This window comes from Anabrus simplex, chromosome 1, assembly GCF_040414725.1.
Source record: "Anabrus simplex isolate iqAnaSimp1 chromosome 1, ASM4041472v1, whole genome shotgun sequence".
NCBI lineage: Eukaryota > Metazoa > Arthropoda > Insecta > Orthoptera > Tettigoniidae > Anabrus > Anabrus simplex.
In genome coordinates, this window is record NC_090265.1 from 1,615,189,699 (window position 1) to 1,615,215,979 (window position 26,281).

Below are 26,281 nucleotides of genomic sequence, written 5' to 3' on the forward strand. Positions count from 1 at the left end.
TTGACCTGTCTAAAGCATTTGATAGGGTGGATCATGGGAGACTACTGGCAAAAATGAGTGCAATTGGACTAGACAAAAGAGTGACTGAATGGGTTGCTATATTTCTAGAAAATAGATCTCAGAGAATTAGAGTAGGTGAAGCTTTATCTAACCCTGTAATAATTAAGAGGGGAATTCCTCAAGGCAGTATTATCAGACCTTTATGTTTTCTTATATATATAAATGATATGAGTAAAGGAGTGGAATCGGAGGTAAGGCTTTTTGCGGATGATGTTATTCTCTATAGAGTGATAAATAAGTTACAAGATTGTGAGCAACTGCAACGTGACCTCGAAAATGTTGTGAGATGGACAGCAGGCAATGGTATGTTGATAAACGGGGTTAAAAGTCAGGTTGTGAGTTTCACAAATAGGAAAAGTCCTCTCAGTTTTAATTACTGCGTTGATGGGGTGAAAGTTCCTTTTGGGGATCATTGTAAGTATCTAGGTGTTAATATAAGGAAAGATCTTCATTGGGGTAATCACATAAATGGGATTGTAAAAAAAGGGTACAGATCTCTGCACATGGTTATGAGGGTGTTTAGAGGTTGTAGTAAGGATGTAAAGGAGAGGGCATATAAGTCTCTGGTAAGACCCCAACTAGAGTATGGTTCCAGTGTATGGGACCCTCACCAGGATTACCTGATTCAAGAACTGGAAAAAATCCAAAGAAAAGCAGCTCGATTTGTTCTGGGTGATTTCCGACAAAAGAGTAGTGTAGATTCATACAATGATCATTGTATCGACTAGGTGGAAAATAAATAAATACTTAATTGTGAATCTATTGAAGTGCAATACGGACCATGAAGCTGATTTTATGTAAAAGAGTAGTGTTACAAAAATGTTGCAATGTTTGGGTTGGGAAGAATTGAGAGAAAGAAGAAGAGCTGCTCGACTCAGTGGTATGATCCGAGCTGTCAGCGGAGAGATGGCGTGGAATGATCTTAGTAGACGAATAAGTTTGAATGGCATTTATAAAAGTAGGAAAGATCACAATATGAAGATAAAGTTGGAATTCAAGAGGACAAACTGGGGCAAATATTCATTTATAGGGAGGGGAGTTTGGGACTGGAATAACTTACCAAGGGAGATGTTCATTAAATTTCCAATTTCTTTGAAATCATTTAGGAAAAGGCTAGGAAAGCAACAGATAGGGAATTTGCCACCTGGGCGACTGCCCTGAATGCAGATCAGTATTGATTGTATTGTAACCTTTCCTAAACCCGAACTGCCTTCTATCGAACCAGTTATTATTTAATTTATTTTCCGGGTTGAACCGTGTTGTACTTGTACGCATATCACGTACAGTTTGCCGACGTTTCGAATACATTGCAGTATTCATTGTCAAGGCGACTGAAATACCCCTACTCGATCCGAGGTAATCAGTCTCCCAGGCAGAGTTACACTACTAGAGTGGCCTTGATCTTGGCCTTTTATATCCTAGCCTATCTGGCTGGCGTAAGCCCTGGCTGTCTCGCGAGGCTTCTGGAAAGTTTATGTCACAGCCAGGTAGTGGGGGCTTGCCCGCGCTGTTATGTAATGGGGTTGCGGCCCGTGTGTTTATGTTGTGGTCTGTATGTCTTAAGCTATGAATGATGGGCATCCAAGAATTACTGATTTTGTATCCTTCTTCTAAATTTATGTTATTCGGATGTTTCTTGATTTCGATAGCCTCGCGGATTTTTCTTTCCAGATTCCAAGGGATAGCTGCTAGGATCTTGGTCTTGTCAAATGATATTCCGTGCCTAGTTTCGTAGGAGTGCTTGGCTACTGCTGAAATATCTGTGTTTTGGTTCTTGGTGTGACGGATATGTTCTTTTAGGCGGGTGGAGATCAGACGTTTTGTCTCACCTACATAACAAGCTCCGCAGCTACATTCATTGTGATACACTCCAGGGGCCTGTAATTCTATTGTGTCTTTTACTGGTGGTAGATAACGGGCTAGCTTACGGTGAGGTTTATAGATAGTTTTTATGTTGTATTTGTCCAGTATCTTGCCGATCCTGTCTGTAGTGTTTTTAATGTATGGCAGTATCGCTGTTTTCTGGCGGGTCAGTTCTTCTTTCCCGTTGTTTTCTCCTGCGGCGGTCTTTTCTTTCTTCTCTTCTGATTTTTGAAGGACTCGTCGGATGTTATTGAGCGAGTAGCCATTTTTCCTAAGGGTTTCCGTGAGGTGTTCTTTTTCTTCCTCGAGGTGCTGTGCGTCAGATATCGCTATGGCCCTGTTTACTAGTGATGTTAGGACAGCCTGCTTTTGTGATGGGTGATGATGAGACGAGGCGTGTAGGTACCTGTCTGTGTGAGTGGGTTTCCTGTATACTGCGTGACTCAGCGTCCCATTGGGGTTACGTATTACTAGCACATCCAGGAACGGTAGTTTTCCGTCTACTTCTATTTCCATGGTGAACTGAATATTTACGTGTATGGAGTTGAGATGGTCGAGAAATAGCTGTAGGTTATTGCTCCCGTGAGGCCAGATTACAAAAGTGTCGTCTACAAAACGGAGAAAACATTTCGGTTTCAGGGCAGATGTAGCTAAGGCTTTCTGTTCGAAGTGTTCCATATACATGTTTGCTATTATTGGAGAGAGTGGCGACCCCATCGCGGCCCCTTCAGTCTGTTCGTAGAACTCCCCGTTGAAATAGAAGTAAGTGGCGCTAAGGCATTCTTTAGCTAGTGTTGACAGGTCTTCTGGAAGAGGTGAGTGGAAGACCTCCAGAAGACCTGTCAACACTAGCTAAAGAATGCCTTAGCGCCACTTACTTCTATTTCAACGGGGAGTTCTACGAACAGACTGAAGGGGCCGCGATGGGGTCGCCACTCTCTCCAATAATAGCAAACATGTATATGGAACACTTCGAACAGAAAGCCTTAGCTACATCTGCCCTGAAACCGAAATGTTTTCTCCGTTTTGTAGACGACACTTTTGTAATCTGGCCTCACGGGAGCAATAACCTACAGCTATTTCTCGACCATCTCAACTCCATACACGTAAATATTCAGTTCACCATGGAAATAGAAGTAGACGGAAAACTACCGTTCCTGGATGTGCTAGTAATACGTAACCCCAATGGGACGCTGAGTCACGCAGTATACAGGAAACCCACTCACACAGACAGGTACCTACACGCCTCGTCTCATCATCACCCATCACAAAAGCAGGCTGTCCTAACATCACTAGTAAACAGGGCCATAGCGATATCTGACGCACAGCACCTCGAGGAAGAAAAAGAACACCTCACGGAAACCCTTAGGAAAAATGGCTACTCGCTCAATAACATCCGACGAGTCCTTCAAAAATCAGAAGAGAAGAAAGAAAAGACCGCCGCAGGAGAAAACAACGGGAAAGAAGAACTGACCCGCCAGAAAACAGCGATACTGCCATACATTAAAAACACTACAGACAGGATCGGCAAGATACTGGACAAATACAACATAAAAACTATCTATAAACCTCACCGTAAGCTAGCCCGTTATCTACCACCAGTAAAAGACACAATAGAATTACAGGCCCCTGGAGTGTATCACATTGAATGTAGCTGCGGAGCTTGTTATGTAGGTGAGACAAAACGTCTGATCTCCACCCGCCTAAAAGAACATATCCGTCACACCAAGAACCAAAACACAGATATTTCAGCAGTAGCCAAGCACTCCTACGAAACTAGGCACGGAATATCATTTGACAAGACCAAGATCCTAGCAGCTATCCCTTGGAATCTGGAAAGAAAAATCCGCGAGGCTATCGAAATCAAGAAACATCCGAATAACATAAATTTAGAAGAAGGATACAAAATCAGTAATTCTTGGATGCCCATCATTCATAGCTTAAGACATACAGACCACAACATAAACACACGGGCCGCAACCCCATTACATAACAGCGCGGGCAAGCCCCCACTACCTGGCTGTGACATAAACTTTCCAGAAGCCTCGCGAGACAGCCAGGGCTTACGCCAGCCAGATAGGCTAGGATATAAAAGGCCAAGATCAAGGCCACTCTAGTAGTGTAACTCTGCCTGGGAGACTGATTACCTCGGATCGAGTAGGGGTATTTCAGTCGCCTTGACAATGAATACTGCAATGTATTCGAAACGTCGGCAAACTGTACGTGATATGCGTACAAGTACAACACGGTTCAACCCGGAAAATAAATTAAATAATTCTTCACACCGTGGAAGCTTCACTTCTAAGAACCAGTTATTAATTTTACAAACATGTCTACAATAATATAATCAGAAAGAATACTTTCCCAAAGCTTACATGCACTGCATGTCAAACTTACTGGCCTGTAATGTTCAGCTCTATGTCTATCACCCTTTCCTTTTTTACACAGGGTCTACTATAGCAACTCTCCATTCATTTGGTATAGCTCCTTCATGCAAGATGACAATATGCTAGTACTAGTCCAATTTGAATTTAAAACCAACTTGCATTGCTCACGTATATCTGTATATAATGGCAATACAGTATTAAAAATACACTAGAGGACCCGTGCTGCTCCACAGCATTCATTGTAAATAGGTCAGATAACTCTTCTTGATATGCCTGTCATAGTCATATTGTTTTATCGGCCTTTTTTTTCAATGGTTTTAAGAACATCTAATAAGAAGCACGTTATGGTATGCCTCAGTTCGTAGTCTGAATTCATCCATTTAGACGTAGTCATGCTGTCTGTTTGGTAAAAATCTTTCTACATATTCCCCTTTTTATCCTGCAGTTCTTGATGTAAAGCTTGGTATTGTGTCCTAGAAGGCAATGGTATTTTTAATCACAGTTATTCTATATAAAATGGTTGTCTTGTGAGCTCATAGGTTAGTCTCGAAGGACCGTTTTTTGTCAGGCAGAGAACTGCCTTCACTATTTCTAGTGTAGCTAGGTTATCCTTCAATAGGTGTTTCCAGATAATGTCTAAGGCGTATGTCATGATGAGGTCTGTTAGCACGTAGACTTTTTTCTCTTAGCAGCATGTAAGATATTAGGAACGCTCTGCCATCTGTTGAATATATTTGGAAACTGGGAAAGGGTAAAGAATTAATGAGTATCTAGCAGAGAATAGTATTCTTACGTGATTAGAGGAAGTGTACACTCTCTAACTTGACAGGTAGTAATCAAACATGACATTACTAAGGATGAAAATCATATATCAGAATATTAATGAAAGTGTTAGTTGCTTAGCAACCTGTTAAGTACAGAATGTATTGCAAGTTATGGTGAGCCTTCGCCTGCGATTATTGAGTGATCAATTAATGATTTGATTTCATGATTACTCAAAGTTGGCTTAACTTAGAGGCCTATCAGTGTCTCATGATTCACTGGCAGATAATTCCAGAGAGTATAAAACAAAATGAAGCTAATTTGTACAGTAGAATGGATGGACAGATTTGTCATATATAGATTTCATTTACTTTTTTATGATCATTTTCCTATATATATGTTTGTACTAGAGTACACCAAACATCTTCCCTGGGAATACTATGACAGCATTAGCACTTTGGAACACTATTTTATAGTGCTATGGAAAATGATGGCTCTCTCTTCCATAGCTCTTTTTACAAACAGATATTATAAACTGATGCCTATGCAGCATATCAGTAAATACAGTACATTATTTTTTTCTTTTCTTTCAAGTATTGCTGGTTGATTTAAATGCTGACCAACTTTAACAAGATTTAGTTCCAAAACTATGAGTTGAGAAAGCATATTGTTACAGCCTTAACACATACCAAGCATTCTGATAAACACTGGAGACTAAAGTTTATATGTATAAAATAATAAGCCATTGGCTACTCATTGGAGTCTATGTGGTGGTGATTATTGGAGTGTTTTATGATTCATGTCATTTTATTGGTACAAGTTTTTCCATGTAATTTTCTATAGAAGACTTACATTATAACTGCTAGGCTGAGTGGCTTGGATGGTTCTGACCACAACTTGGCAGGTTCGATCCTGGCTCAGTCTGGTGGTATTTGAAGGTGTTCAAATATGTCAGCCTTGTGTCAGTAGATTTACTGGCATGTAAAATAACTCCTGCAGTACTAAATTCCGGCACCTTGGCATCTCCAAAAACTTTAAAAGTAGTTAGTGGGACGTAGAGCCCATTACATTATTATTATTATTATTATTATTATTATTATTATTATTATTATTATTATTATTATTATTATTATTATTATTATTATTATTTTATAACTACATCTAGGTAAACTTGTCTGAAAGACAACACTTGTTATGAGACCGCCTGTCTTAAGGACCTATTATTATAGGAACCGAGTTAAAATCCTATAAGGACCGAGCGAGTTCGACATGTGGTTAGGATTTTTTTCTTTCTTTTTTTGCTAGTTGCTTTACGTCACACCGACTCAAATAGGTCTTATGGCGACGATGGAACAGGAAAGGGCTAGGAGAGGGAAGGAAGCGGCCATGGCCTTAATTAAGGTACAGCCCCAGCATTTGCCTGGTGTGAAAATGGGAAACCACAGAAAACCATTTTCAGGGCTGCCGACAGTGGGGTTTGAACCTACTATCTCCCGAATACTGGATACTGGCCGCACTTAAGTGACTGCAGCTATCGAGCTCGGTATGTGGTTAGGACTGTGCAGTTTTGAGCTTGCATTTGGGAGACAGTAGGTTTGAGCCCCACTGCTTTCCTATCCCATTGTTGCCATAAGACCTATGTGAATTTTTGTGACATAAAGCAAAATTGTATTTAAAATATCCCACAAAGATGATGTACTTTGTACCTCTTTTTAAAGACCACCTCCCTCCATGGTGCAAAAACAGAAAGAAATGATTGGGTGGTAGTGGTGGTGGGGGAGAAGAATCAAAGGGCTTAACTACTACTATTTATTTCAGACAGTACCTGGCAGGGGAGAGGATTTATAATTTCCCTGTAAGTAAATTACCCTCTCCCACTGAAAAATGTAAATTTTCAATAGTTTTGTTCGAATTCTGTTGTTATAACAAGAATGATTAACATTGGAAAGTTATTCCCTCAACAGTGGTAACGTCTGACAAGTTAATCTAAAATCCAGACGGGAGGGCTGTTTTACAGAGCAAGAGAGAAATCGATGTAGCGAAGGAAAAGGAAAATCGGCTGAGAAGTTTGAGACACTTATCTTTTCTTAATAAAGATCAGATGAGGTGTGGTTTGTCCTGATTTAATGCTTTATTAGTGGAACCTTCCTCTACCAGGGCTAAGTGCTGACTTAACAAATTTGTCAGTTTGTACACTCTTAAGCGAATACTATCCCGTTGGCTACCTGTCGGAAACACACCCTCTCAAAGAGGTGCTGGAGTGGTGTAAGCTTGAGCTACTTAGAGTAATGACAAGGGAGGAGGGTTTCAAGTAAGTTATATTTTTATCAGGGTATCAGATGGACTTGCCAGAGTGAAACATGAACAGTAGGCTGCAGGTGCGGAGTTGCCACCGTTACATTGCTTTATTGCTCAAAGTCTGACAGTCATTCTATTATTTCTAAATTATGTGTATTACTGCACATGTTTTTATTAAAATATGCAGATTAAAAAACATAAATTTCAATAATATATTTGTTCTACATTTTCCTCATATTTTATAATGAAAGAATCCCCTCTGTGGCAATTTTAGTGGTGAGGAACTTTTGAGATAAAATTGTCAGTGGGGGGATGGGAACCATTCTTTCTCCCCTCCCAATTTTGTACCCTGCTCCTCTCTCTGATCAGGCATTTTCTTTGTCCAGCCTCTTTCAAAGGACCACTTCTCGGTGAAATTTGGAGAAGTATAACATGCATATGGAATACTTATGACTAGCAAGTCCTTACCAAGTTCTTGAAGAGATAAGACAATTTTGTTGTAAAAATTAAGGCCTTCATTCTGTATTTACTTGAGTAACCAATCAAGCAGGACATACCTAATGAACTCGGGAATTCCCAATTCCAGTTAGGAAGAAAGCCCACTGATCTTTGTTTGTTGGTAGTTTAAGGTTGCATAAAAATGATCTGCAATAGTGGAAGTTTTTTTTTTTTTACCAAAAAATTAAATTTAGCAGAACTCAGATCAATTCCATTTAAAAATTGAAAGAGCTTTTAAAATGATCAGACAATTTGAAAAATGAAATTGTTAAAAAAATTAATGAAAATGAAATAAAGTTCAGTTTTTGATTTTTTAAAGGAAAGTAACAGGTTAGGCACAAAGTCTGTACTGTGCTATATGTTGAAGTGAAGTAGACTTTAGTGTAAAGTATAAATAAATTGCAGAAAATTATACTTTAAGTTGCATACATTGTGCTTTCAAGATTTAAAATATTGTACTAAAAATTGCCGCCTCCATTTAAGCTACCACCCCACTCAAAGACCATTTCTGTGTAGAACAGTCAATGATCATTTCATACAGGTTTCACTGCACTCTTGTGTTCATTTTCAGGATGCAGTATTAATAATAGTTTTAGAGAAACTCTTGCATTGAGAATGAAATGATAGTAACCAGATGTTAATCTCCTTTAGAAATTATTAGATTAGATGTATAGAAACAATTACACAGCACCAGTTATATACTGCTGTCAGTGAACATTTTATTAAGAACTAGCTGATGTATCCATGCTTCGCTACGGAATTCTACCTTTCTTACAGAATTCTAGGTTAGGTAGTGTACACATTGTGAGCAAGATTGTATTAAATTGCATAGCTCTTAACGTTACCCTAGAAACGCGATGGGGAATTCTTAAATGAAAACTGGATTAGGGCATTTTCATTGTAAAGGTAGGCCCGCTTGCCTACCATCAGTCACAATCAGGTTGGGGAGTTTTCATTATAATGCTGGACACTCAAACTCCACCTGCCTTTTACATCCTCAGAAAGACTGTCTTAGTGGTTTTCCCAACTGAAATGAACATAGGTCATTACAATGATGTCAGTAGGAAGTGCGTGACTAAAAGCAATGCTTTCATATGAAATAGTCAATCAAATGAAAAACCACACATTTTCTCACTTTTAACGAACACTGCCGATCTGACAGTCCAAATTTCCAAAGCTACAATGACCAAACCGCAGATAGCCGTAATCCGTGAACACTCCTCGTCTTTTTTTTCGGCAGGGAAGTCGATTAGTGGAGAGTCCCAGAGCAAAAACTATGTCTTTTTACTAATCTGTTTCCTAGGAGTACCCGATGAGTCGGAAAATCTCAATTCAGTACACTGGCGGCAGAAAAATCTATCTGACTTGGAAGCAAATTTTTCCTCCAAGCCAGAGCATAAATCCCCTCTTCACTGCTAATTTGGAATAAAATGAATGAAGAATTTAATAAAAGTGAAGAGGTAGAAGCTTTTCTTAAGAAACGGCTCTTTTCCATGTTGAAGTTTGAGTTATTTAGTGAATTGTGATGGTATAATCTGGAATAGGCCTAAATTATAATTATAGACCAGGTCATGCTACTATATTCAGTCAGGCTGTTATACTTGGTACACATCTGTAATCAGTATAAGAGACAAAGGACATCACAACAAACAATGGTCAATGTAATGTTATTGTTGCTCAATGTTATGCGCTTTCGATATTGTAGGCCTTCATATTTAGTTTTCTTCCGACTCTGAAATACCACTCTTATCATAGTCGGTACGGCAAAACTGAATAAAACACAAATGATCGGAAATTTTATTCTCTATAACTTTTGTTATGTACGGTAGTAATTTTCGATAGGACCTTAACATAGGTATTTAAAAATTAAATTTTAGGCACCTTCCCCTAAACTACAATTTCATCCACGGTGAATAAAATTGTTTATAGCCTAGACTGTAGTTTCTTATTCCCCGACTCTATGGGCCTATATCGATTTTCATTAAATTCTGTTAACCCATTTTTTCGTGGTTCGGCGTTGATATGGACTTTGCAACAAAAATACAAATTCATGAATATCTGTGTTATAGCCGGTACGGTAAAAATGTATAAGACATAAATGGTCGGAAATTTAATTCTATATAACTTTAGTTATATATTATTTATCGATAGGACCACTAATTTGTAAATATTTGAGAATTAAATTTTAGGCCTTCCCCTAAACTATCATTTCAGTATTAATAAAATTATTTATAGCCTAGATTGTAGTGGTTCATACCCCGACTTTGCATACCAAGTGTCATTAAATTCTCTTCAGCCGTTTTCTTGTGATGCGTAGACAGACAGACAGACAGACAGACAGACAGACAGACAGAAATTATGGAAAAGTAAAAAGTGCATTTCTTTGTTACAGTGGACATGACCAATACAAAAATACCATTCTTTTCAAATTCTGAGCAATGTACAGACAAAACTCTTATTTTATATTTTATTAAGAATTTTGGGATGCTGTTATATAATAAACTATTATTGAAGCTGAGTATTGGAAAGGAACAGACAAGTGTCAATCAAAGTCAAACCTTCCTTCTACCTGTCTGTCTGTACATATTATTGAAGTTAATTAAGAAAAACTCTATCTACCTTCTACAGTTGTTCAGACTTGATTTCTATAAATAATAGATAACTTACAGTATAGTTAGCTGCAATCACTGTATTTCAACTCCTGTGCTTTAACAGCTCTTGAGAATAAAAGCAGTGAATGTGTATTAGCCATCATCATCGTGTTCCCTTGTCCAATTTGATCTTGGATTGGGTTGTGGATCGTTGACCTCCATCTTGGTCTTTTCACCATTTTTGATCAAAGATGTCTGGAAATTTGAAAGACCCAGAGTTAATATCAGGAAATTATAGAAAGTATTAGCCCAATTTGCAGTCTACTCAGTGAATCGGGAGTTCCATCTGTACGAGAAAGCTGACAGCAGATACTCCTCACATACAGTCAAAATTCATGAAATGCTGCAGCATGTAAGCTACCATCGCCTCTTTAATATCCAATTCCACTGGCCGAATGCCACATGACTGGTTAGGATTTGGATTGATAGCTTGTGACTTAAATTAGATGTGGCTATTAGTGACTGTTTGGAGCGGACCCCTAGCAAGACATCTCTGTGGCTAGTTGTACGACCAAATACAGTATACGGCTAGATCTACTCCATGGACCTAAGGTGAGCACAGATGCCTCTGTTCGTCAGAAGTATGTCCAGGACTTCATTCACTAATCTATGGACACGCAAGATGTCTCCAAAGACAGTTCTGAGATAAGGGAGACTCCAATGAAGTCAGCACGAAGATCTCGCTTCCTAGTGTATGTAGCATGTGTACTGTAGAGCTTTTTGCTACCTTAGGTGGTCTACAATTTGCTTTGATTCACAAACAAGGCTACTTTCTCATGTGTACTGACTCATTAAGTTCTCTGCGATCTATTGATACATTTCCTGGAACACCTGTTAGGTCAGCAGATTCATGACTTTCTAGGCAGATTGTGCGATAATAGCACCAGAATCACTTCTGAGTGCCTTCCAAGTCCCACCAAACCCCATGGCACTACAGCCCTTAAAGGGTCTTGGCTTACCAAGCAACTGCTGTTCAGCCCGAAGGCTTGCAGATTACGAGGTGTCGTGTGGTCAGCACGATGAATCCTCTTGGCCGTTATTCTTGGCTTCTCACCATCAGATACCTCCTCAATTCTAATAACGTAGGCTGAGTGGACTTCGAACCACCCCTCAGGTCCAGGTAAAAATCCTTGACCTGGCCAGGAATCGAACCTGGGGCCTCCGGGTAAGAGGCAGGTATGCTACCCCTTCACCACAGGGCCGGCTGGCTTCCAAGTCACATGGAGATTATGGGCGACAAACTGGCGGATTGAGCTGCGAAGGAAGTGGTACTTTTACCACTTAGATCTATGAATTTGTTCTCAACTACATTGAACAATCTTGGCATCCTGGGAATCAGTGTGACTAGCTATCCAAACTTTTAACAAGCTGAGAGCAATTAAGAAGACAACTGCAGTGTGGTGGTCCTCCTTCCGGCCTTCACACAGAGAGGCCATAATTTTGTGTAGGCTGACAATAGGTCATGGAAGGTATACACTCTCTTATCTCCTAAAGAGAGAAGGCCTCCCAATGTGTTCTCTTGTGGTGCTGAATTTACCATAGCCCACATCCTCACAGTATGCACTGATCTTTCTGGTTTAAGATGGAACTTTGGCCTACAGGAAACACTCGAACATATACTAGCTGATGATGAGAATACTGCTAACCCCATCATTTGTTTTATGTGTGAGATTGGATCAATCAAACTAATTTAAACAATTTAAACTTCAAGTGTTCTGTTATTGTTTGCATCCATTTCAAACTAATAAAATATGTTTAAAAAAATATGTTTCAAATTCCTCTGTCGAATAAGATTTTATTTTCATATCCATGTAATTTATTCAGAAATGATGGTTACTTAGTTGTACTTCCTCTTAAAACAAAAATACCACCAACCACTACAAAGGATGGAAAAAACATATTGAACAAGACCTAAAGAAGAGAGTGGCAATGTGCATTAGCCTTAAATTCTTCCTTAGAAAACTCTTTAAAAGATTCATTTGAAATTAAACAAGTCTATAGGCAGAGAAGAAATTGTGTAGATAGCTGCTTTAATTTTTTAAAGGTAGGTCTTACTTGAAGGATGTTTTTCTGCAGTTATTTTACTAATTTCACCTTTCTGTTTCTAATTTAGATCCCAAGACTCGGCAAGTTATACAACGAAAGTACAAGTCATCTATGGTAAGCATGATTCTTTGTTCATCTGTAGGATATTAGACTTCCCTGTCATGCATACTTTGTGCTCTCAGTATGTTTTTGTTTTATTTTAGATTTAGCATATAACATAAACCTTTCCTGGAATGACTTATTTTTTGTTATGTACTGTACTTCACTTACACTCGTGCGGATGTATTTTTAATCCTAATCCCTCAAACTGTTTGAGTCCCTTAAAGATCCATCATCATCATTTGTTATAGAAAGCTTAGGAGTCACTAAAGAGGCATACTAAGGAAATTATGAGTGATGTAGTTTCCTGTCGCTTTCTTCATTGAAATAGAAGATGCTATTATATAACAGTCTACCATGAATACAAATGCATACTCTAACTAACCCTACTAGCAACATCTTGACACTTCATCTCAGAAACTGGTTGCTGAAGTATCACTCATATATTTGTCACTTACATATTCTTAAAACCAAATAAAACTAAGATACCTAGTTGTACTTCCTCTTAAAACAAAAATCACCACCGACCACTACAAAGGATAGAAAAAATAGAAGAGAGTGGCAATGTGCATTAGCCTTAAATTCTTCCTTAGAAAACTCTTTAAAAGATTCATTTGAAATTAAACAAGTCTATAGGCAGAGAAGAAATTGTGTAGATAGCTGCTTTAATTTTTTAAAGGTTGGTCTTACTTTACACACAGTGAGTAACATTATATTTTTTTGTGAATTCTTTCCATTTGAGCTGTATACTTCACTATGTGGTAGAACCTCTCCTCAGATATTCTCTTTCATTAACATTCAGTCACTCACTCTGGTAATTTCTTTAAATCCCTTGAACTCTTCCTTAAGAATCTGTGCAAACATTCCTGCTTAATATACAAATGCAGATAATATATGAATATTTACTTCATAGCTTTTATCAAATAATACCCTTCTAAGGCATTTTTTGATGGTGTCTATGCCTTTGAAGGTCAGTTTGAGCTGGAACCTATACTGTCATGTTACTCTTACATTTTCTACCAAGCTCAATAGCTGCAGTCGCTTAAGTGCGGCCAGTATCCAGTATTCGGGAGATAGTAGGTTCGAACCCCTCAGTCGGCAACCCTGAAAATGGTTTTCCGTGGTTTCTCATTTTCACACCAGGCAAATGCTGCAACTAGTGAGGAGCTTACATTTTCTCAATCTAATCTGCAGCTAGAACATGTAAGATGGGTTTTGAAAGGGGGAGCAGAAGGTGATATGTTGGTCTAGGGTAATACAAGATGTTTCAAAGTAGGCTGGGGAGTCATGCAGAGGGAAATATTAAGTTGTCTGGGTTCACAACTGGGGCTTAAGCACCACCAGAAAGATTAGATTAGGATGGCTTGAGTTAGAGGCACCACCTGTCGCACAAGGAGATACAAGAGTTCAGAAAGGGTTGGAAGTGAAGTTTGTAGTTGTAGACTAATTGAAACGGAACAAGGATGATATTTCAAAATGGCTTTCACAGCCGCAGATCTTACGATCACAGGAATAGAACTAGCTTTTGGGTGGTAGGCCATGTGCGTTTTCAGAGTTTCGCCCAAACGTGCCCAAATGGCACGGTTGATATTATCAACTGCAGTTAGTAGATGGATGGGAGGTATCGGGAATGTTGGTAATGATGATTATGAATAGCAGTGAGGGGAGCAATGACACTTGAGGAACCCCATAGGAGATGGTAAGGGAGAGGATAATTGCTCATTTATGGATATTTGTGTAGTACAGCCTGATGAGCAGGTGGAGAAGAAATGGATGTAGGAGATAGGAAGAGTGACTGGTGGAGTTTGAAAATGAGAATAGATGCTAAATGGATTCGAAAGTTAGGTTGAAGTTGAAGGTGATAAGGAGGGTGAACCAGGCAATGTTAATATTGTACGAGGTGATTTGGATGAGGCAAAGGAGTTAGTGGGGAGATGATAAACCTGGAAAAAATGCACCCTGGGAAGGGGGTTGTAATGGAGAGTTTGTAGATTGGGACAGGCACTGATGATAAGGATGGGAACAGCAGAGGTCTTGTAAGATGGTGATGGTGAGAATAAATGTGAAGAGAGTTGATTAGGGTGCCTTGATCTCCACCCGTAGCATATTGATATTGAAGTCTAACAGGGCCAAGGTTGATACTATGGGTTCAGGAGAAAGCAACTATTATACAATTGGGGTAATAGGGAATGGTAGTGAGACTGTGGGCAGGAGAGAGAATGAGAGGGGTCCCTGAAAGAAATACAGAAATGCCAGTCATTATGGATTTTCCATAGTTTCTACTGTTTTCTTGCATATACTGCAGCAATGCAGAAGCGATGCTGTTAAGTGTGGAATTCTGGAAATCAAAATGTTCTTTATAAATTGTACAATTCTCCCACAAACATGAAAAAAAAAATTTCAATGGAGACCTACTGTTAGAAAATAGTTTATGCAAAATTATAAGATAGTTATTTGTTTACATCTTTTAACAGCAGACATAACATTCTTTGATGAATGCAAATTCCTAGCATATGTGCTCAGTTTCTATTCTGTTATCTGTGATTTATTAATAAGATGCTTGCACAGATTATTACTTCTGTTGCCTGCTTTTGTAGCAAATTTGTCAGGTAGTGAAGTTGTTGAAGTGAAGAGCAATAATAGAAAAATAACAATTTGTCATGGAAATGTAAAAACAATGAAGATTCAAGTGACCCTGGCCAAAGCTATCTGCAATGAATCAGCTGTACTGAAAGCAGTATACAGAAAAGTGTGATTTTATAGTGATTATTTAGGGCATTATGACTGCCCACACCATGTGAAATCTAAAAAGCATTAAGAGTATGAATGCATTGAAGGATGGTGTGAGATGTTCTTGTCTTTTTTACTATAAAAAGTGACCATAATAGTGTTATACAGGCAGAAAGTTATTTCATGATTTGTAGTTGAACATAACCTTCCCTTATCTGCAGCAGACCATACCATGGACAACCACCTTTGAAGGTTGGCATCTCTGGATATATTACTGAGTTTAGTATTTTTATTGAGCTCTGTGAAATGATCAAAATTTTACATGAACAATGGCTTCAGAAGCTGGATAATGAATAGGCCATAATGACAGATTACTTACACTTAAAATACTGATAACTGCATTAAAAGCATGATCTGTCAGAGTCTCTTCAAGACCAAAATTGGATACCGGTACACCGGACATATCCAAACTTACAAGAGGAACAGGGCTGAAACTGTGCAGTGATCTCTGTGATTGAATACAGCCAGAAAAAGATATTCATAGCATACAGTTTATATTTACACCTGATGGTCCATTATAATTTATGCCCTTATGATGGGTATTTCACTAATTCTATGGTAATATAATTTTAGGTAACCTTGCAGTCTTTAGCATAATTGTTTCCATGTATGGATAATTATTAACAGTCAGGTACGTTTAAATTAGGGATCGTGATGTATTTTAATATCAGAAATTGTAGAGTAATCTGAATTTTTGAAATGTACGGTATTAAATTAAAAATTGTGATTAAATTCCTTCTCATTTATTTTATATTCTCCAACAATATTTCCAATTGGGACAGACACTGATGATAAGGATGGGAACAGCAGAGGTCTTGTAAGATGGTGATAGTGAGAATAAATGTGGAGAGAGTTGATTAGGGTCGCTTGATCTTCACCCGGAGCAAGCTTGTGGGTTTACATGACTGTTTGTGATCCTAACCACAGGATCTTAAAACGTAGACTTTCATGATCCCAATATTATATTGCATGAAATAAATGAAATATTTCACTATATTATAACCACAGGACTGTTTTATGTAGAATATGAACTACAGGGACATGACCTTACATTTCAGAAATTGCACATGCATTGGCTGGGATTTCAATTGCAGTCATCTCAGTGAGAAGTCCATGATAATCTCATTTGGTTGTTGCTTCCCTAAAAAAATGAGTAAAAGCAAGCTTTATATAAATGTTGATACTGTGGTCATAAGCACAGGACCTACAGTTTTAGATAGAATCCAAACCGCAGAGATGTGAATTTTCATTTCAAAATCCCAGATGCATTGACTGGTATTTGAACTGTGGTTACCTTGGTGAGAAGCCATTGACTATGCTCCTCAGCTCTCATGCCTCCCCACCACAAGAAGTATAGTGGTCTGGTAGACTTTATGGGTTCCTATTTTACTGACTAATGACTGTCTTCCGTAGGGTGGAACTGAGTGACATTCAACTGATCCCACACCCATTAATGTTCATATGCGAGACTGGTGACACTACCTGATGGTAAAGTAAATAAAAGAAATTTGTTTCCTTGGCCTGAGGTGGTGCAGCTCTTTTTAGGCACACCCCGAATGGAGATGAGCTGCATGTACCATTTTAACCACATGGCAACTCTCCTACAAGTCTTACATTTCTGACAGTACTGGGAATCAAACCAAGGCCCCTGAGGCTCTTGCTAGGTATTATTTTGTCATCTGTCACAAGCCCTACTCCTTTCTTTATCTGTGATTATATAATCTATTACATATTTACGTTGTCCATCCAACTGTATCTCGTGACCTCATGACTGACACATTTTTTAACCAGTTGTTTTTCACCACCAAGCCATTCCTCATGCAAAAGTCAAGGAGATGTTCCTCTTCTGTGTTCGTTCTACTGTACCCTTGTAGTCTCATTACTTTCTCATTCCCTAAGTCCTGTATGTGCCAATCTGTCTCCTATAATAATAGCTCTATCATTATGAATGACCTTTTCTAGATCATCCACGTATTGGATTTTATCAGACTTGCTGTTGCACCTGGTCTGTGGTGCATTCACCTGTACCAGCATTAGTTTTTCCTTCTCTAGATGCACAGTTGCACTTTATTATTATTTCATTGATATACTGGACATCAGTGATGCCTTCCAGATCATTGCCATGATGAATCCAACTCCATTCCTCATCTCTTTGTCGTGTCCGACTCATTGGCTGAATGGTCAGCGTACTGACCTTCAGTTCAGAGGGCCCCCAGTCGGGGATTTTTAACCTTAATTGGTTATTTCCATTGGCCTGGGGGCTGGGTGTTTGTGTTGTCCCCAACATCCCTGCAACACACATAACTATGCTCCACCACAATAACCCGCAGTTACCTACACATGGCACATGCCACCCACCTTCATCGGAAGGTCTGCCTTACAAGGGCTGCACTCGACTAGAAATAGCCACACAAAATAATAATAATAATAATAATAATAATAATAATAATAATAATAATAATAATAATAATAATAATAATAATAATAATAATAATAATAATATTTTTTTTTGCGAGGGAGTGTCGAAAATCTTTCATAAGACGCTTGTGAGGGTCCGCACTCAACAAGTGTGTGGAGATTCTTACCCACTAAAAACCACACTCCCTTTTCCCACGACCTTTATCTCCGCCCCGGAAACCGCTGTCGCATTACTTCAGGGCGGATGTCATGCTTAATGCATCTTGTGCTTCAACTTCCTTCTTCGATGATAATAATAATAATAATAATAATAATAATAATAATAATAATAATAATAATAATAATTCAATTGCAATCATCTCAGCGAGAAGTCCATGATAATCTCATTTGGTTGTTGCTTCCCTAAATAAATGAGTAAAAGCAAGCTTTCTTCTATGAATGGATTTTATCAGACGTGCTGTTGCACCTGGTCTGTAGTGCATTCACCTGTACCAGCACTAGTTTTTCCTTCTCTAGATGCACAGTTGCACTTTATTATTATTTCATTGATATACTGGACATCAGTGATGCCTTCCAGGTCACTGCCATGATGAATCCAACTCCATTCCTCATCTCTTTGTCGTGTCCGACTCATTGGCTGAATGGTCAGCGTACTGGCCTTCAGTTCAGAGGGCCCCCAGTTGGGGATTTTAACCTTCATTGGTTAATTCCATTGGCCTGGGGGCCAATTTTATTATTATTATTATTATTATTATTATTATTATTATTATTATTATTATTATTATCTCTTTGTCGTTATCCTACTAGTGCAGGATATACTGTTTCCTCAACTTATTCATCTCTTTATCTTTTAATTTGGTCTCATTTAGCCCCAGAACTGCTATTTTCCTTCTTTCCATGAGGTTCATTAGATCTTCACACTTTCTGTAAGTGGAGTACCATATATTGATGGTCCTTGAGCAGTGGGTATGGGCGAAAAAAGCAGCGGCCCAAGGGGGCTGGATAAAAAGTCGTATTAAGTGAAAATACCAAACTTTAATTAACAATGACAACTCGCCAAACTTCTTTAAATACAATGCTGAAAGCTTCAACTCCTTTAAATATATCAAATTGCAACAACTCACAATTAAGGAAAATTATACCCATATACATTTTCAAAATTACAACAAGATAAGAATGAGGGAACCAGCCCTCACTATCAGATACATGTTCACATACTTTTGTGAAGGGTTTCTCGTGCTAACTTCCTGAACATAAGCCGGGCATCGAACAGGAATAAGGTATAATAGAAACTTTCTGAATATGAGAAAACACCATTAAAAATTCATAAACTTAGCAGTAATATTGAGAGTAAGTAAAACATGGCCTTTCAGTAACTTAACAAGAAGCAACGCCTTAAGGTGTATAGAAAATGCGTAGCAAATTACAATGCCTTAGAAAAACAACACTAACCTAACCCCACTATCGAATATCTGGGGACAAGTGAGGTACATAATTAGTTACCAAGAGTCTTCCCCAGAAGGGAAAAACAGTTCAGCCATGAAACACTTTCTTTTAACTGAATCGAACACGTCAACTTGAAACCTTAAGTAAGGATAAGATCGAAAGCACAAGGCTCCTACCAGTACACATTCATATATTTCATAATTACCTCAGGCACCTTTCCAAGTTATAACATTTTAAGGGTACTGTACTATATCAAGGTCCCTCTCTGTCTTACCTCCGCGCTAGCGTGCCAGGTTCGACTGGTCGCAAGGCGAGCCCAGAGACTAACGCACTGCACCAGTGCCAACAGGAGAATGACCGACGGCCAGGCAAAGCCACCGTAAGCAGCGCACCGGTCACGTGGACCGTAACTCCCCTCTGGAGGAGAGGGGAGGAGCAGAGGGGCGCGAAGCGAGAGAGAGAGAGAGAGAGAGAGAGAGAGAAAGAGAGACCTCGCAAAGCAGGGAGGACACTTCAGAGCGAGATAAAATCTGCGTTACTCTGAAGACATGCGGGAAGGGAGGCAACAAATTTATCTTTAAGAGGGGCAAAGCATAGCAAGGTAAAATACATGTAAATACATCGAAAAAATACACAATACATAACACAGCTTGCAAGCACATACAACAGGACGATGATGAAGAGAAGATAGGCTGGGAAAATAACAGTTTTTACATGGCACAGTCCTAATTCCTGTTATGTTTCTTCTCTGATATTGGTGTATGGCCATATTGCCCTGCCTATCATCAGGCCATAAGCCATCATACATGTCATAGGTCTGCTCATGCTGGTTACTCACGCAGAGGGTTCCATTTGAATTAAAAGCAAGTTGCTGTGGGAAAGTTTTGACAGCTGTCTCACAGACGTGCTAGGCCTGATATAATGGAGGATTTTTCTTTTGGGGTTAACTCCCTTAGCCTTTAGCAGTTGACTGCCACACTGCAAGGAAGCAGTCTGATGAATGTGTGTGGCATTTCCTTAAAAAATGTGTTAAAAACCTCCTATGATAGAACTCTTCTGCTCATAGCCATTGATTCTCCTTTAGTTTGTCAGTCAGGCAGTTGCAAGTAACAGTGTCTACTGTCACATACAGTAGCAGGATGTTTCTGAACATGGTACAACTTCTTCTTCTTGATACATTTCTGCTTATGCAGGTCATTCATACAATTTCTTCTATATAATTAAATTATTTATGTCAAATAGGTATATCAGTAGGTTAATCCTCAACTGGTATTACATCTGTGAGAGAGCTGCCAAACTTTCATTTAGCCACCCCCTCTTCTTCAATCTTCACTCACTACTGATCCATATTTAGGGCTGTCGTCCAGGTGGCAGATTCCATAGCAATTGTTTACCTCATATTTACATTTATAATTGTTTACCCAGCTTTTTATTAAATATTTTCAACAAACTTGGAAATTTATTGAACATTCTCCTTGATAATTTATTCTAATCCCTTACTCTTCATCCTATTAATGAATATTTGCACCAATCTCTCCTCTTGAATTCCAATTTTATCTTCATATTATGACCTTTCCTACTTTTAAAGGCTCCATTCAAGCTTATTGTTCTGCTTATGTCATTCAATGTCATCTCACCACTGACATCTCGAAAGCTCGTCTCCTTACTCCAAGTCTTCTCCGCCCAAAGTTTGCAACTTTTAATAACACCATCTCTTTGTCGGGAATCATCCAGAACAAATCATGCTGCTTTCCTTTGAATCTTTTCCAGTTCTCGTATCAAGTAGTCCTAGTGAGGATGCCATACATTGGAGCCATACTCTAACTGTGGTCTTACCAGAGACATACGCCCTCTCCTTTACATCCTTACTACAACCCCTAAATACTCTCACAGCCATATGAAGAGATCTGTAAGCCTTCATAATATATATGTTTATAAGGAGCACTTGAATGAGTATTGAGTTTGTTGTGTTAATTTACATTTTGCTGTATTCTCTTAGAGTTTTTAGTCTGTTTTTGCACTTTAGCAGATGGTAATAGTAGCACTTTCCCTTACACAGTGTACAAACACAGTCATCTTTGGAATTTTATCTTTGCACATATTTTGTGGTGGAAGCCATGTATCACATATCTTGTTATGATATGTCTTTGTTCGTGAAGTTGTTTGGTCCAGTTACGATCGATCATGGCATCATTGCCGTAGAATACAGGGTCTGTTTCCGCGCATTTCTTAAGAAGTTTTTTCTGAAACTCTTGGAATGGGCTGGTAGATTGGCAGTGGTAGATTGAGTCGTAGATCTTCAGTGAAGTAGGTTTCCCATGCCAGCACATAAACAAGTCTGAAGGGTGCTAGTTTACCTACTCCTAGGGCCTTCTTGAGTAATCTTGCTTTGACTCTTTCTATCCTCTTCCAAGTCACCGATTGTCAGGTTGTCCCATATTATTTTGATTCTGTATGTGGCAAGTGGGGTTATTGTGGTCTTGAATAAAGTCATCGCTGTGTTGATATTGTGAATGGTTGATTGCTGCTGTTGTTCTGTCTATGACTTGGTTATTGAAGGATGTTATTGAAGGAGGTTATTTTCTCTGTCACAGCCTTTCTTAACTACCTCGTTAATATAATTACCCCAACGGAGATCATTCCTTATATTAACACCTAGGTACTTACATTGTTCTCCATGAGGTACTATCACCCCATCAAAATAATTTCTTGGACAGACAAAAATATAATATTTCATATTAAAATTACAACAGTATTATATTTGCTCTCATTCCTTGGAGTGATTATCTGTATCACCTCAGTAGTCACCAAGGGTGTGCAATATGATAAAATAGAATCCAGATCATTGATGACTGACTGATTGACTGAAGAGAGGTGGACATATTTTGAGTTAAGAGTCACAGTGATTGAAATAAAATGAAGTAAATGACCTGCATGTTTTGATTGATCAATCAAATATATTAATTTATTAGATTTTCATTCCTTTCTCTTTGTGTTGTATATTTGTTGCTTACCTTTTCAGATGTATATTTTTTCATTATGTATAGTAGTAAATAATGGCTTTGTGTTAATTGTGTTAAATGCTGCAATCATTGGTTTTCACTTCATGTTTATACCTCCAAAACCATGGTTTATTGATAAGCAGTAAACTTAATCCTTCCAATATTTACTTATAAATGAATTGATTGTTCTTCCTTTTCTTTATGAAATTTTGGTTACCTTTCTAGGCTAGTGAATTGAGCCTGGCAATTCACCGAGTGATTTCCATTAAATTTGCCCAACGAATGTTGATCTCTCAACGCCCTGTCGCCTGATACATTGCATGGCTGTACCTGACTGCTTATCGGTGTTGTAAGCTTCTTATGTTTTCTTTTTATTTAGTCAAGTTCTTTTATATCAAGCTTTTATTTTTTATTTCAATGCAGTTTTGATCATTTGCCATCTTCTGAGTTTCTAAACCTGTAAATATACACAGTATGCTTAAAGAAATTAACTTTTAAAAATGTATATCTTGTAAAAGTGACATAGTTTATTATTTCCTTCATTTACGTCAGTCGTAGCAGGAATCGGACATTGACTAAAAATGTTAGCTGATTGTGAACTGCCTCTTAATGATCTTCATTATTAAGATATCATATGCTAATTTCCAACATATGATTATTGTTTAAAGGGCATAATCATCCTTTTTAGTCCCTGATCATAGGTTGAAAAAGAAGAGGTCCGACCCATTGAAGAAAAGATGTATAGATAAAGGAATGGAAAAGGCTTCAAAAGACTCCCTAGGACTTGCTAACATAATACCAGCAGGGCTAAAAGAAAACAAGAGTAGATCAAAGGAGGTTGGATAGGGAAAACATGAGAAGCGTAGTAATAAGTAAGTGGAAGAATACCAGACACAATAAGGGGTCTTGTAGTTGGCACTTCATGCCCCACCATCCATGTTGAGAGCTCCTGGGACCACTTCTTACAGCAGCAGGGAATACCCCACTCATAGGGAGTTCCCCAACATTAATCTTTCAAGCAGTAATGACGGAATAAACCGTCATAGCCGCATGGCTTCGTAAGTGGCCATGAGGGAATGTTCTGTCATTACATTGTAAATGTCTTTCGGCGATGGGTATGACGACTTATTATATGTAATAATTCTCATTGTAGACCATATTGGAAAGGTGGTGTATATTATTGTTCTTATTTTCATGTCTATAATGACGACTTATTCCATCGTAAGATTCAAGATGGCTTTCCTTTGTGCATGAATGTTAGTTTCGAGCTTTGTCTACGGCATCACTCTCCTAAAACCACATGACCAGGCGAAATGCTTTCGTTCTGCGCTCAGCTGGCAGCCTGCCAGAACTGGCCGCCAGGCTGCTGGGAGTGGTAGATAGTGCATTATGGCAGGTGCAAGCGGAGCTTGGGGAAACGTCTGCAAGAAAAAGAACTGTTTGGTTTATTACACTGTGACAATTCAGAGAGTGATGTGTCATTTGAAAGTGAGACTACTGTTGAAATGTCAGGAGATAGCGAGTGCAATGATGAAAGTGACGCAAGTGAATGTGATGGTAGCACTAGCGGTGATATTCAGCTCAGTGTATAGACAAAGGTAGGATCTGAACAGCCGAAATTTACATTTATGGTGCAACCTGGACTAAATGCACAAACTGAAGATGTAAATAATCCACTAGAATATTTTAATTGTTTATCACTCCTGAATTAGCAGAACTAAGAAGTAGGGAAACCAACCGGTATGCTCAACAGTTTTTAGAAAACACACCGACCTTGAAACTATATTTGAAAGTGAATCAGTGGACTGACAAGAATAAAGATGAAATTATGACTTTACTTGCATTCTTTCTCTTGCAAGGCATTCATCAGTTACCTGACAACAATAGCTACTTTTCTCATAGACAGATATTAGAGACCCCAATATTTATTTAATCTCCTTCTCAAATTCTTAGTATTTGTCGATAACGAAGCATGCGATGAAGCCACATGTGGTCCGAAGGAACTATTCTGGACCACTTGAATAACAGATTCCCAAGTGTGTACTCACCCAAAATCGATGTGCCTGTAGATGAGTCTCGTATGTTGTGGAAGGGATGTTTGCTGTGCAAAGTTTTTATACCCTCTAAGCGCTCAAGATTGGGTATCAAATCATTTGAACTGTGTGAATCTATGTCTGGCTACGTGTGGAATTTCTTGGTGTATATAGTAAAAGACACCCAGATTGATGACTCTAAAAAATGAACCATATGGATCAGAAGTTGTTTCCCATAGCTTTCCACAATGACACAGATTCTCTTTCCTTGCCCGTAGCACTGTAATAATTTTAATAGCTTGATAGTGAGACTTAGTTTTTTGTTTTTTAAACCTAATGAAAATACCTGACCAATTCAAACTATCTCACCGTAAGTTTGCGTTGCTTTTCTCAGTGAACCAGATGTCTTGCCCTTCGTACCATGATCATTTTTGACAGTTTAATACATATTCTGTACTTTGTGAACCTGATAAAAATACTATACTACACAAGCGTATCTCACTACATGTTACTTCCCAGTACCTTATTGAAAATGTGCCACTGTGTTAGTAGCTACTCAAAAGAAATATAGGCCTACCACTTGAAAGGTTAACAAAGGTAACTTTCCTCTGATAAGAAAGATATTTTTCAAGCACTTTTAAATGCAGGTTTTTTTTTGACTGATTTATTATGCCGATACAGTACACAGTGGCGTTTGATGCGCTCTGCAGTTCATAGTGAAAGAGACTCGCCTACATTCATGAATTAACCCTTTCACTCCCAGTCCCGAGTTAACTCGGGAACCCATGTGTGTTTTGCTGTCCCAACCATGAGTTAACTCGTATTTTAAATTTCACGCTCTCTCTGTCACGTGTTTAGTCTCTTCTTCTTGCCTTATTCTTTGACAGCTGCCTTTAGTCGAGCAAGATGGCTGCATCCACTAGTAAACAAAGTTAAATGGAAGATGATATTTTAAGTACTGATGATGATTCTGACTATTACGAGGATAGTGAAGGTTATATCTTAGTAAATGATTCTGTGGAAAGTTATAGTAGGAGTGATTTATCTGGAGGTAAGGAGGAGGAGGAGGAGGAGGAGGAGGAGGAAGCGAACAATAAGCCTGCTCATATGGTTTACAACCATGCATGGAAATTTATCACACAGTCGTAAAATTTCGATGAAAATGTGAAGAAATAATGTTTTAATGTTATATTTGTCCTAAAACTTTGTAAATAGTTGTAAACATCAGCCTATTTCATCTAGTGTCGAAATATCCAAAATAACCTGGGATGGAACATACATAAGCAGGGAAGATACCTGGGAGTAAAAAGGTTAATGTCTCAAACAGGTAAATTTTGTCATATTATAGGTAGTTATAATATTTATCTGGTAGTCCCTAGAGTCATAGCATATGATTTAATGAATTTAATTTCAGAGAATAGTTACATATTATACTGTATGTCTATATATATTATTATATGTATTAATATTATACATATTATATTACTGATTATATTAGACATGTTTGCAAAAGTAATAACTGGTTCGATAGAAGGCAGTTCAGGTTTAGGAAAGGTTATTCCACTAAAGCTCAACTTGTAGGATTCCAGCAAGATATAGCAGATATCTTGGATTCAAGAGGTCAGATGGACTGTATTGCGATTGACCTATCTAAGGCATTTGATAGGGTAGATCATGGGAGATTACTGGCAAAAATGAGCGTGATTGGACTAGACAAAAGAGTGACTGAGTGGGTAGCTATATTTTTAGAAAATAGAACTCAGAGAATTAAAGTAGGTGCAGCTTTATCTGACCCTGTAATAATTAAGAGGTGAATTCCTCAAGGCAGTATTATTGGATCTTTGTGTCTTCTTACATAAATGATATGATTAAAAAAGTGGAATCAGAGATAAGACCTTTTGCAGATGATGTTATTCTTCTTCTTCCTC

At 38.3% G+C, this 26,281-nt stretch overlaps 1 protein-coding gene across 1 annotated transcript in view; it reads left to right on the forward strand.

Moving 5' to 3' along the window:
- Rab3-GEF (Rab3 GDP-GTP exchange factor) overlaps positions 1-26,281 on the forward strand; it is a 517,470-nt gene that overhangs the window by 476,462 nt on the left and 14,727 nt on the right. Inside the window, exon 39 of the mRNA XM_068226364.1 lies at positions 12,633-12,679. Coding sequence (XP_068082465.1) covers positions 12,633-12,679 — 47 coding nt within the window. The remainder of the gene's footprint in view (positions 1-12,632; positions 12,680-26,281) is intronic.